Source organism: Adiantum capillus-veneris, chromosome 4, assembly GCF_014529385.1.
Source record: "Adiantum capillus-veneris isolate H3 chromosome 4, ASM1452938v2, whole genome shotgun sequence".
In the NCBI taxonomy this organism is placed as follows: domain Eukaryota; kingdom Viridiplantae; phylum Streptophyta; class Polypodiopsida; order Polypodiales; family Pteridaceae; genus Adiantum; species Adiantum capillus-veneris.
This window is the reverse complement of record NC_140934.1, coordinates 160,321,851-160,334,843: the sequence shown is the minus strand read 5'-3', so window position 1 is coordinate 160,334,843 and position 12,993 is coordinate 160,321,851. Positions and strand designations below refer to the sequence as shown.

The 12,993-nt window shown below is 41.4% G+C and overlaps 1 protein-coding gene across 1 annotated transcript; it reads left to right on the top strand.

Moving 5' to 3' along the window:
- The first annotated feature begins 8,050 nt into the window (after positions 1 to 8,050).
- On the top strand, positions 8,051 to 8,356 carry LOC147460249 (uncharacterized). The gene has a single exon (XM_086509990.1). The coding sequence runs from the start codon at positions 8,051 to 8,053 to the stop codon at positions 8,354 to 8,356; it is 306 nt and encodes a 101-aa protein (XP_086366116.1).
- Positions 8,357 to 12,993: the final 4,637 nt, after the last annotated feature.

Below are 12,993 nucleotides of genomic sequence, written 5' to 3'. Positions count from 1 at the left end.
TTGATGCATGTATGAGGTCTCAAGGGTCACTGCTTGTACACAAGAAAGCTAGATGATGGCTCGATGATCATTCTAGTTTTTCATGTTGATGACATGCTTATAGCTGGGAAATCCATTGCGGAAATTGCCAACTTGAAGAAAACACTTAGCAACAATTTTGCAATCAAAGATATGAGGGATGCTACACAGTTTCTTGGCATGAAAATCAAAAGAGATCACAAACGTCCTATTCTTGAGTTATCTCAGGAGACATATATTGAGAAAGTTTTAAAGAGTTTCAATATGCACGGGGGAAAGCATTGAGTACCCAAATGCACCCAAATCAAGGAAGATGCACCCAAATCTGATGCTAAGCGAGCTGAAATGGCTAAGGTACCATATTCTTCGGTAGTGGGCAGTCTCATGTATGTTATGGTAGCCACAAGGCCAGACATTGATTTTGCAGTGGGAGTGGTGAGCCTATATATGACAAATCCTGGCAACAAGCATTGGGAAGCAGTCAAACACATTCTTAGGTACCTCAAAGGTACGGTCGGCAGGTGTTTACGCTTCGGGAACAGTGATGTATCCATCGTGGGTTATGTGGATGCGGACTATGTGGGTTGTGTCGACAATAGGAGATCGACATCTGGCTATGTCTTCATATTTGTTGGAGCAGCAGTATCTTGGAGGTCATGTCTTCAAGATTGTACCTCGTCTTCCACTACGGAAGCAGAGTACGTTGCATGGTTGGATGCAAGTAAAGAGGTTGTATGGTTATCTCGCTTGGTCAGAAATATTGGCATTGATGAGACTCCAGTGATATATTTTGATCGTCAGAGTGCTCTTGCATTGGCAAGGAATCCCGTGATTCACTCCAAATCGAAACACATTGAAGTCAGGTATCATCTCGTGAGAGATTTCTTGGCCAAAAAGCTCATTGATTTGGTCAAGGTACACATTGACGAAAACCCAGTAGATGCTTTGACAAAAGGCTTAGCTTTGAAGCGGTTTACACACTGCACTAAGTTGATGGGTATAGGTTGAACCACTAGATTGCTTCACGATTGTACATACAAGGTCACTTGGGCTGGTTGGCCTTCAAGTGGGAGATTGTTTGGATTCAGGCCAACTGGCTGGACATCCCACTTCCTACTAACCCATCTACCAACTTAACCATTATACACAACATAATAAGGAGCTGCAACAATCCCTCTATGAAGAGAACTGATAATCTCTCATCTTGCGGTAGCTCTCTCATAGGACATCTCTCGATGTATTGTTTGAAGCAAAGCAAATCTTCCTTCACTCTCTCGTTCACTTTTTTCTTCAATGCATAGATATGTGACACTATGTTGTGCTTGATACCCCTTTTCAAGAACTCTTCTGTGAATTTTTGTAAGAGTTGTGCTATGTTTGGAAAATCATATCTATTTAGTGGTTGGAACCACGTCAAAGCTATTCCTTCCAATGTCAAGCCAAATCCCTCATAATGAGTATAGAAATTTGCAATCTATTCAGTCCTCAATACTTGTTTGAAGAGTGAGACATGAGCATATTAATCCCCTAACCCATCGTATTTTGTTTTAACACACTGGGCCACTTGATATGGTCTTAAACATTGTGGTTCAGGCACTAATCTAACCAATTCGTGGTCTCTTGGAAAGACATCTCTCGTTCGCTCCTCTCGTCTTGGAGGAAATCTTGATGGAATCCTCTCTGATGTGTACTCTGGCATTGTTTTTGGCTAGAAATAAGTAGAGATTGGATTACCCTTGTATGTGTATCGTTCTAAGTCAACTGGATCGACAAGTTTGTACTCTCTTCCATATTTATCTACCATCAAAACTTGCACTTCATGGGCATCTGTATACGTGAATGCATAGAGGTTCTTATGGTGGTCAACTCTCTAGCATTGGGTTCTACACACTTGTAGAAGATATATGGATCTCCATTTGTGAACCCATACAAGCCCTCATAAGGGAAATCCATAAGCACTCTCATGGCTTCATTGGTTCTGATGAATCGCACAATCGGTTTGTTGATCAAAGGATGCCTCTCCTCTATGTATTCTCCCAATGCCACTATTGAAGGCATTGCAGTGTTTGTTGCGTTTTTCATGTCTCTGAGTGGAGTAGAGAACCGTTGGTGGTGGATGATTTTTCATGTTTGAGGCTCACTAAAAACTCTCAAGATAGTCCATGACAAGCCCACTTTGGCTTAGTGCAACTTATCCCTTGTTGCCCTTGGTCAGGTCTCTCAAAACTAGTCTTGGGGTACCCTAAAAGTTTGGATTTAGGAAACCTGAAAAAATTCAGCTTTAAAGCCATGCCCGCAAGCTTTCTTCCTAGCTATACTTGACTCAATTTGGAGTTTTCTATCAAAAGATGGAGCAATTTTAGTGAACTGCACTTGAAACAACACTCCAGAAAATCTCAGAACCAGAACACAAGAACTTGGGCTTGTATCTTGGTCTCTAGAGAGTGCTTTTAGCTCAATCTTGAGATTTGGGTCTACTCAAGTATGTCTACAAGATCATCAAGTCATATACCGCCACTATTCTGAGGTACATGGATCACGATCCATATTCCCCTGTCAAATTTTTTTCTCTAAATTTTGACGATATGTAGACAAAGGTCATGTGCAAGCTCTGTGCAAATTTTCATCAAATTCTGAGGTTGACGTACATGGATCACGATCCATCTTTAACCACATCTAGACTTGATCTCTTAGGAGTTTGTTCCTGACTATGTCCACAAGCTAAATCTCAAATCTTTTTGGATTTGGACTTGGTTTGACAGGTCAAATGGCCAACACGAGTTTGTAGTGCAGTTTTATGTATGTCACCTGTTTTGATCCCTTTTGACCCAAATTTGCTCATTTTTTCCAAAACTAGACTTTGGTATATGTTTCCTTATGTGTGTATTGCTGATCTGGAAAGTTTCAAGTCAAGCTATCACTATGGGTACATGGATCGCGATCCATGTTTGGAGGCCAAGCTGACTTTTCTTGGTACCATCAGAATCAACATGATTAGTAGGTCCTATGGTATCAATTTTTTTGAAAATGGACCTCTTGATTAAAAGTTAGGTCAGTTCTGGCACTTTGTCAGAGTACTTGGCAGTTTTGGGCTTTTTTCCTGGTTTTGATATCCAAATTCAGTTTTGAAAAGACCACTACATTCCTTGTGATGTCCTCTAGCTATGGTGCAAGTTTGGTCTCAGTCTGTGACATAGAAACATGGATCACGATCCATGTACCTATGTGTTAGAAGGTACTAAAACTTGGCACACAACTTGTCCTTGGTCTCATGATCCCTGCTATATGGTTTTTGTTTGATTTGAATTTGTTTATGTCAGGCAAAAGTCAATCTCTAGGTCTGTTTTAGGGTTTTTACCTTGAACTACTTTTGGTTCTTTTCTTGAGGTTTTTGGAATTTTTTGACAAAACTCCTTTGGAGACTTTTGTTCACAATGGTCTCTGCTATAGGGTGATAAAATTTTTGTCTCCTAATCATTGCTATATGGTTTTTGTGCGATTTGAACTTGTTTAGGTCTGGAAAAAGTAAATCTCTGGGTCTGTTTTAGGGTTTTCACCTTGGACTGCTTTTGGTTCTTTTCATAAGTTATTTGGACTTTTTTGACAAAACTCCTTTGGAGACTTTTATTCACAATGGTCTCTGCTATAGGGTGGTAAAGTTTTTGTCCAAAAAATTTTGAGGGGTACATGGATCGCGATCCATGTTCCACCACTTTTGGATCTGAATTTTGGTGTGCTGATAGCTTGTGATGTTTGTAGCTTGCTCCATAAAGAAATTTTGGATTTGGATCAGTTTTTCCCTACCAAAACTGACTTCTATAGTCTGCTGTGACAATTTAGAAAATATTTTGTTTTTGGCTCTTTTAACTTTTTTGCATATGGTTCTCTTGGGAAAGTTGTTCCAAATGGTACCAGCTACCTACTGCTCAAATCTCAGTCAAATTTTTTTAATGAGGTACATGGATCGCAATCCATGTTCCATCACATCTGAACACCAAATTTGGCCTCATGATTATCTGTAGTGTCAGTAGTCTATTCCACCAATTCTTTTTGAATTTGACAATTTTTTCTCAGTCAAAAGTGAGTTTTTTTGTTTGCCCAACGATTTTTGACTAGTTTCTGTATTTGTCTATTTTGACCAACTTTTTTCACTTTTTTTTGCTATGGTCCCTTTTGGCAAAGTTGTTCCACTAGATATCAGAGATGTACTTGTCAAATATCAGTCTCAAAAAATGTCAGAAGGTACATGGATCGCGATCCATGTTTGGAAGCATTTTTTCATGAATTTTGTTCAATTGGTTCTCTATTCCCTGTGGAAGCCAAATCTCACCCCTTTTTGAATTTGAATCTCAAAAACTTGAAAAATCTCAAATTTTGACTGGAATACTTCAAGCAAGCTATTAGCTTTTTGAGCTCCTCCACCATGTCTAGTACGTCTAAAAAACTTGGTTCTTGCCTGATAGTAAGACTTCTTCATACCTTGAGTAGACCAGTTTGACAAGCTTCCATATTTCTATACAAACCAAGGAGTGTGATTGTAGATAATGTGCTACACAAAAAAAAGATAATGTCTTTAGCAACTTATGCAAGTAATGAAGCAAATTAGTAGAATCAAAATTCATAAGTATTACCATGTAGTGTGTGAAGTGATTCGAGCTCCAAGCACTTGTCATAGCTTTCTTTAATGATTTCAACTCTTTCTTAAAGTTTAAGAGGTCATTCTTTTCCCAATAACCTTTATCATAGTAAGAAAATACTACATCCAAGACTTCCCACACTTCTGCATTCTCATTTCTCGCTCTGCCTTCCATTAGTTGTACTGGACTTTAGATGAACCCCTACGCAGCTTTCCATGAAATCCTAAGAATGTCTTGGCCTTCATCCCACCAATAGAAGTTTTCCTAGGAACGTTATTTCCACGAGATGACCTCTTTGGTCTGACTCAATCACAAAATTCCCCCCATAAAGTCCAATATCAAACAATATCCTCTCAATACTTTTCATGGTCGTTTCTCTGGCTGATAAAGGTTGTACTTTGCATGCAAACCCTATGTAGATGGCAAGGAGTAATTGAAAAATAAGCATGACTACTTAGTTAGGATATAAGGAGATTCCCTCCAATCTCTCTCTCTCTCTCTCTCTCTCTCTCTCTCTCTCTCTCTAGTGTGGCTTTGCCTAGCCAACCATCTTCTGCACCCCCCCCCTTTGCCCACCCATGCCACCCATAACTGCCTCCTCGTATTTAAACCCTGCGGCATGTGGAGATTACAATTCGTGATCACGAAGAAAGCGGGTGAATTGAGAGAGAATTTATTGTCAAGTTTGGAGAGAGAGAGAGAGAGAGAGAGAGAGAGAGAGAGAGAGAGAGAGAGAGGTTGTTGACAACAACAAGTTACATGCCTATAGCGATGGATTTGTAGGGTGGACTAGCATACACACACACACACACACACACAGAGAGAGAGACACAGAGACACACACACACACAGAGAGAGAGAGAGAGCTTCTGGCTCGTCACCCAAGGCCTTCCCTTCCTACTTCTCCCAATACATGAACCTCACCATCGCCCCCGTAAATGCACATGAGAGAGAGAGAGAGAGAGAGAGAGAGAGAGAGACCTTGCGCCTACGTGCCTCTCCACGTGTTGCAGTCGCCACCGCCTTTTAAACAGCGCTCGCCCACCGCCTTCCTGAGCGCATGAGAGAGAGAGAGAGAGAGAGAGAGAGAGAGAGAGAGAGAGAGAGAGAGAGGAAGGGAAGCTTCAAGAGAGCACAATTGCCAGCGAGGCTTGAGCCATCAGCTTCATAAGCTTCCACAACTCCGCTACCTTATGACCCCACACCAGCTGCCTACGCATCATCTCCAGATTCAGCCTTCTCACAAATTTTTTTAAATCGTGAACACATACATACTACTGGCATACTTAAATGTTAAACCCTTAAATCCCTCAGATACCCCCCTAGATTCCCTCGCCATCCTTCCCCCCCCTCAACACCCGAACCATGCCCCCTATCGCCACACCACCTTCGACCCCCTGCTCCTACCTCCCATCCCCTGCTCCTAGATTCCCTCGCCATCCTTCCCCCCCCTCAACACCCGAACCATCCCCCCTATCGCCACGCCGCCTTCGACCCCCTGCTCCTACCTCCCATCCCCTCCCCTCGTGGCTATCCCTCTCCCGCTTCCAGCTGCACGTGAGAGAGAGAGAGAGAGAGAGAGAGAGAGAGAGAGAGAGAGAGAGAGAGCCTTTGCGATGCCTGTCAAAGTCGACTGCAGCTTTATGTGTCCGTTCTGTGTTGGGCGAGCATTGAGTGCAAGCAAGGGCAAATCCATCCACTACGTGCCATGCGCGCGCACACACACACACAGAGTCCCTATATTCCTACTCCTCGTCCGCAGACAACACACACGCACAAAGAGAGGGCGAGCTCTGTAGACTAGCGCTCGTTCGTAGCTTAAGAGTCTCAAAGAGCTGCCGCCCACCGCCCTTCAGAGGCTTTGACATGCTTCCAGACAGAGAAAGAGAGACATCTATCGAGCTCCACCAAGTATGTGTGTGTGTGTGTGTGTGTGTGTGTGTGTGTGTGAGAGAGAGAGAGAGAGAGAGAGAGAGAGAGAGAGAGAGAGAGAGAGATGTGGCACAAAGAGAGGAATAGAACAACAAGAGGAGTGTATTGACTTCTTAGGAAACCGGAGCGTTTTAAAAAGATTCTCTCCATTTGCACTTTTTCAAAAACAACCAGACATACTCGAGACCCAACGTTTAAAATTCCCTTTCATAGGATAGATCATAGGAGTCTTCAAAAGATAGATTCGAAGTTTCAAACTACTAGTCTAGAGGTGATTTTATCTGAGGAGGAGACGTGTCTCTCTGTGTCCCTCTCTATCTCTCTCCCCCCCCCCCCCAAAATGTGGCGCCTTGAGATTGCGAGGCAGGGTCGCAGGGGTTCTCTCTCTCTCTCTATACTCCTCCTACGTGCTCTCGCATACCTCGTACCCTCGCTCTCCTTCGTTGCCAAGCTTGCTGCCATGCCCTCTACCTAGCACCCCCTTCAGCGAGTGAAGGAGGCGGGTAAGGGCATGAAGAAGGTGGGGGAAGTTGAGGTGCTAGATAAATGGGCTATTTTCTTTTAAAATTTAGATTGACGGCAGACGGTGCACACTATCGAAATTGGGAAACTGTGCTATCTGTCTGTCTATTCAGTGGAGGCCGCTCCTCGTCAGCAGACCTGCACCTCTGTGATGCGCTCCTCATACCTGTCTCTAAGGCCTAGGCTACCGCCCCTCTCTCTTTCTCTCTCATAGTCGGAGTTGCGAAGGGAGCAGAGTCGAGGGCTGTTGGAGAAAGGTAGCCAACTCCAACTTGTGGACCTCTCAGTGGCGATATTATCTATGTTTTCCAACCAATAAAAAATTGTTCAAAAATTTAAAAAAGAATCTCCCCTTTTTCTTTTCATTAGCAAAAAAGGTGAGGCATCACAAAGTGCCAAAAATGAATGTACCTTTTTCAACGGATGCAGATTCCTTCCTTCAAAGTTCCTATGCATTCAAGAAAAAAGCAAGCATGATTGCTTGAATTGTCTCTTTTGATTTAATTTTCATGCAATAGTGAACATTCAACTCCTTATGAGGAACTCCTTGTGACCGAATGACACTTTTGAAAGTTGCTTTACCCTTTGGATACCCTAAGAATAAGATGCATCTTATAGCCATCTTCGTAATATAGGTCCTTTCCCTTTTTGGCATGCCCAAAGGGCCAAAGCCATAGTGATATGTTCCTTTTTTGCTACTGAAAAGTTTTTTTTTGTTATTAAAAATATAATGAAATTAAAAATAAAAATAAAAACAAGACTATTTCTTTCATGATGTGTTCTTTGCACTTTGAGTGGATGTGAGGATTGTTTCCAAGGAAATGAGCTCATGAAAAAAGGAGGGTTTCTTTCATGATGTGTTCTTTGCACTTTGAGTGGATGTGAGTGTTGTTTTCAAGGAAACGAGCTCATGAAAAAATCACTCATACTGGATTTCGAGAATGAGTGGCCTAGACCTTGCCGCTATGCCTAATTGCCTTGCAGATGCAGCACATGCTTCAAATCTTGCTACCAAGGATGCAATCATCCTTAAAGATGCAGGACAAGCATCCTTGTGGCTCGTTGCGGACGATCATTTTGCTGAGGAAGATGCCATTCTTACAACCTTCCTATTTGACCTGATTGATGGGGAGGCCGTCCCTTTTCTGCCTACATGCAAGCATGATGTCCAAGAAGATGCAGCCCTTGAACCCGTTTCGACAACTCTTTTTACTAGAGTAGCCCATATTGTAACCCGTCTCAGATAACTTTCTTGGCTTGGCTAGCCCTTCTCTGTTGCAAGTTGAGGAATCCTAATTTGACACTTGTGTAGCCATGGCGCTACTGGCCAATTCGGATGCCTACTTATATGGGTATGCTATTGTCAATGCTTGTCTCGCACCAGCTAGCCCTTTGCATGATGTTGCTTCAATAGAAGACTGTATTTGAGCTCCATCCATGGCAAAACTGCTACCGCCCAAATTTGCTGATGCTGCCCAAAATGATGCTAATGATGTTGATACCGCAGATATTGCCCTTCATACAAGGGTATTTACTTCTTGGCGGTGAAGTTATGTTGAAACCATCCCAGGCTTGCTTCCAACCCTTTGATAGAGCTCCTTGCACTCTCTCTCTCTCTCTCTCTCTCTCTCTCTCTCTCTCTCTCTCTCTCTCTCTCTCTCTCTCTCTCACACACACACACACACACACACACACACATTCCTTCAACCTTCTCATATATTATGAGCTGATTTTGAGACAGATGCTTCCACTTTGGGGGATGGCCTTACAATATGGTGTAGGTCTACGGGATGTAGGTTTGGGGGAGACAAAGCATCAATGGTGTAGTTCTGCGAGATGCAGGTTTCGGGGAGGCAGAGTTACTAAAGTTGCTCATCAATTGACACCACTGATCAGTCGTGGAGGCGTCTTGTTGGGCTAACATGTCACGTGACACATCCAACCCTATGTGTCCATAGACAAGCTACAGCACGACAAGGGTTCAATCAGTCCAATCAGTCTAGATTTAGAAGTGATCTAGCACTTTTGTGAGTTTGTTCGCAGACCGTGCATGTCTAGACACTTAGTGTAGATGCGTATCCTTTGGTTGCACACAGCATGATCATAAGCATTCCCATCAGAATCCTTCAGGGGAATTTTCCAGTGCATTTAGCCTATTTTCACTATTTTAGACATTTTTCAATTATTATTTTTAAGTGACTCTTGTTGGAAAGTAGGTAGGGCAAATTGAGTAAGTTTGTATATAAGCAAACCTAAACTAGCACTAAATGGAAGAAGAGGCAGTAGGAGCCCAAGCTCAACAGGCAACTTCTCAGCAAGACCCTTGGTGGACTTTCCTCCAAGCAAAGACATCCCCACACCTAGCGTTTTTCCTCAAGCTTCATCGCCACAAATTTGCTCTTGGCTAGCGTTTCCTCAGCAAGAAGTCATCGCCAGCAGACCCCAGCATCTAGCGTTTTGAAGATCTGCAACCCTAGCATTTTTGGAGATTTTCAGCCCTTGCAGATTTTCAGCCGGTCATTTTCAGCAAGTTTCCATAGCCATTCAGCCCCACAGTAGATGAACATTTTCAGCCCTAAAGACCAGCAAATTCAACGTTTTTATAGTGTTTTCAGAAACTGCAAATTTCAATCCATAGCGTTTTGGATAGCAGATTTCAACCCTTAGATCGGTCTCACCATCACCGTCGTCGACATCGATATAGCCTAGACTTGCATCAGTTTCATGCATACACTTTGTACCAGTTTGTGAAATCAATCGTAGACCACTCTCGCCAACAAGAGTGGGGCCTTCGGAGGAGGGTTTTACAATGTCTCAAGTGTCGTATTTCTCTTCTCTCTCTATCTCTGTCTCATACACTTGCACGCACAGTGTCCCTTCACTTTGTTTGTGATCATTGCACTCTCTCATTAAAAACGGAAGGCCCTCCCTTCCATAAGAACAAAAGGAACCTTGAGCACAGTTCGGAGCACTCATCTTGAGCAAAGTTCAAACATTCATTCCGCTGCACCTTACATAACAATTTCATGGCAACCAGTTTTTAACCGTTGGATGGTTTTGTAGGCAATGATGCAACTCTGTGTCCCTGCCTAGTTGTGCTACAACTCTCTTATTACCATTGCCATGGCTGCATGCCAAATGCTAGGAAGATGTTGCAACAATGAGATGCCTCTTTGGGATCAGTAGCCTTTCCTTGTCGCCCGACAGGATCAGCAGCCTTTCCACGTCGCTCTGCGTGGAAGAGATCATGTCTGTGCCGTCTAGTTTTGCTTTTGTGCTTCCTCTGCTAAACATTAACATATGGGGCTCGTGATATTGTAAGGAATGTGCGAATAGCTTCTCTCAGCTTAATGAGCACGTTACCTGCTACCTATTTGGGTCATTTGACAAGGATAAAGCACACATTCTTTTTTTTGTTGAAACTAAGACTTTTGACTGCTTTAAGCAATTTACATGTTCATGCCATGTCATGTTAGTACTACTTCCATGATTAGTTTTGCCCGGAATAGGTAAATCCATACATTATTCCTCAACAACATACGGATCAATACAACAAGGGCCTTCTCAACTTCCTTAGTCTTCAACAAGCCATTTTTGAGGCTGTTGTAGATGTTTTGGTTGCATCGTCTCCTTCATCAGATCAACCAATATTACAAGCTAGGGCTTTAAGCCTTCAATAGGCAATGTATCAGGTTGAAGGTGATAAGAGTATTTTTGCCTTTGATGGCACCACACATTTCCATCGAGTTAAATTAACAAATCAAACTAAACAAAGCCTTTCCCTACATTTACGTTGATAATTGCTTCTCATGCATTTTATTACAAACATGAACTAAATACAATTAATCTTTGACCTTAAATTAGCTTTAAATCACATAGATATAACTTTAATGATTTATTTGTTACATATCAATAGCTCATTCCGATTACGTTTGTATGTTCAATATAAGCATTATAAAGTAACTTCTCCCTTTAGTTTGAAAAGAGAATCATGTTTCAAACCTCAAACTTTATTTTCTTAAAAGCATTGTCAAATGCTACAAAACGAACCTAGATCTACGATCGCGTACATTAATTAATTAGTGCTCTAGATTCCTTGGAATCTAAAAACTTAGAAGCCAAAAAGAGTATGGTCGCCATCATCTTCATCATGCTGCAGTGCCGCACCGAATCGCCATCGTCAACCATGCGCAGACCTGGCTACTCTTGGTGCAGGATGAGATGAGCGCAACATCAGATGATGAGCATAAGAGGAGCACTACGGTGGTCCACTACCCGACAGTTCAAGGAGGCAGACGCGTCTTGCCCGTATAGAGGGCTCTCACCTTGCCACAATCACAACCACTTGTATGGTTTTCCTGCTTCATCTACTGCACAACCAATTGATTAATTACCTATCCCTTCCCCTCTCCCCTTTCCACTCCTTCTACATGGATCCGTCGGCAAATTCTCTTGCTGGATGATGCAAAAAAAATCTTTGTGATGGCATTGCAAGAGAGTAGCACAAGGCATCCATCAGACAACTGCCTCGAGACCAAATCTCTCTCTCTCTCTCTCTCTGGCAAATGCAACAACCGCTTGCAGCCATGCGTACGGAAACCTCTTGCTCTCTCCACCATTATCCTCGATTGTCTTGACGCACAGCGTTTCTCTCTCTCTACCTTGCCCTCTATGCTCCACGTATCAACTCCACCCTTTTCCCCCTAAAGTTATGAGAGGTATCTACATAGATTCCTACGAAAAGAAATGGAAAAAAGATCGCGGGGACATACTACTGGAACTTTGATAGGCTTTTACCAAAATACAATTTTAATAGCAACGTTCATTTTTCCTTCTCAAAGTAATTTTCCAATTACATGTAGATCAAAGATTTTCATAATAGAAGGGCTTACAATAAAAGGTGTAAGTCTTAACACTAGTTTGGTACCAAAACACGACACTTTAAGTGTCCTTTTTTAACAAATTTAAATTAAATGCTACTTGCATTAAACGATTTATTTAAGAAAACCCTCTTGATATGCTTAAATATGTTAGATAGAGAGTCGTTTAAAAATATAACCTTGTATGTTAGAATCTATCATGATCAAAAACTATACTCATCAAGTTGACCCTTGTAAAACTATGATTGATGCTTTGAAGAAATTACCTTTATAAGCTCAAGAAAAAATGAAGCGAACTTGTAAAAAATTTTAGGTGATTCTTCCACAATTTTGCTATAGATAATTGAAAGTTTCATGTGTAAAAATATTGACCTTGGAGTATATAAAATAATGAAAAGTACCATGTGTTTGATATAATCATTTCAAACATATTGTGGTATACAAAGAAAAATATGTTTCTGATGTATTTGTGAGTTTTAGAAAGTGATACATTGCTTACCCTTTCCATTGAGCAGTCAAGGTGACAAGTAGAAGGGTTTTGGTATGCAACAATTATTGAATCATTTTAAATATTCAAAACTTCATAAGAGAAAACTTTCATATTTTCATTCTTGAGACATAAGAATTCAGAACCTCAAATAATATCAAATTTTTCATGTAGATCAACTAAATGTATCAAAGTACGTAATACATACACAATTAGGGTGCCTAAAACTTGGTTTCAATGTTATTATGAAGAACTCAAGATTTTCAAGAGTTTTTGCATTATAAAGAATTCAAGATAGAGTTCAAGCAATGAGATTTAATTGAGTTAGGGAGCCCAAAAAAATTGTAATTTTTAGGTTTAAACATATAAAGTCATTTTTAGTTGTCAAATTGCATTAGAATAGTACCAATTTCATGAGGAGACCTTTGGAAAACCAAAATTATGCTCTTATTCAACATGTGCTCAAGTATGAGATTACATATATGGCTAGCATGCAACTTGAAAAATTATCTTTGAT

Bases quoted from the DNA above. Each gene is read 5' to 3' on its own strand.
- LOC147460249 (XM_086509990.1), top strand. From the start codon at position 8,051: ATGAGTGGCCTAGACCTTGCCGCTATGCCTAATTGCCTTGCAGATGCA.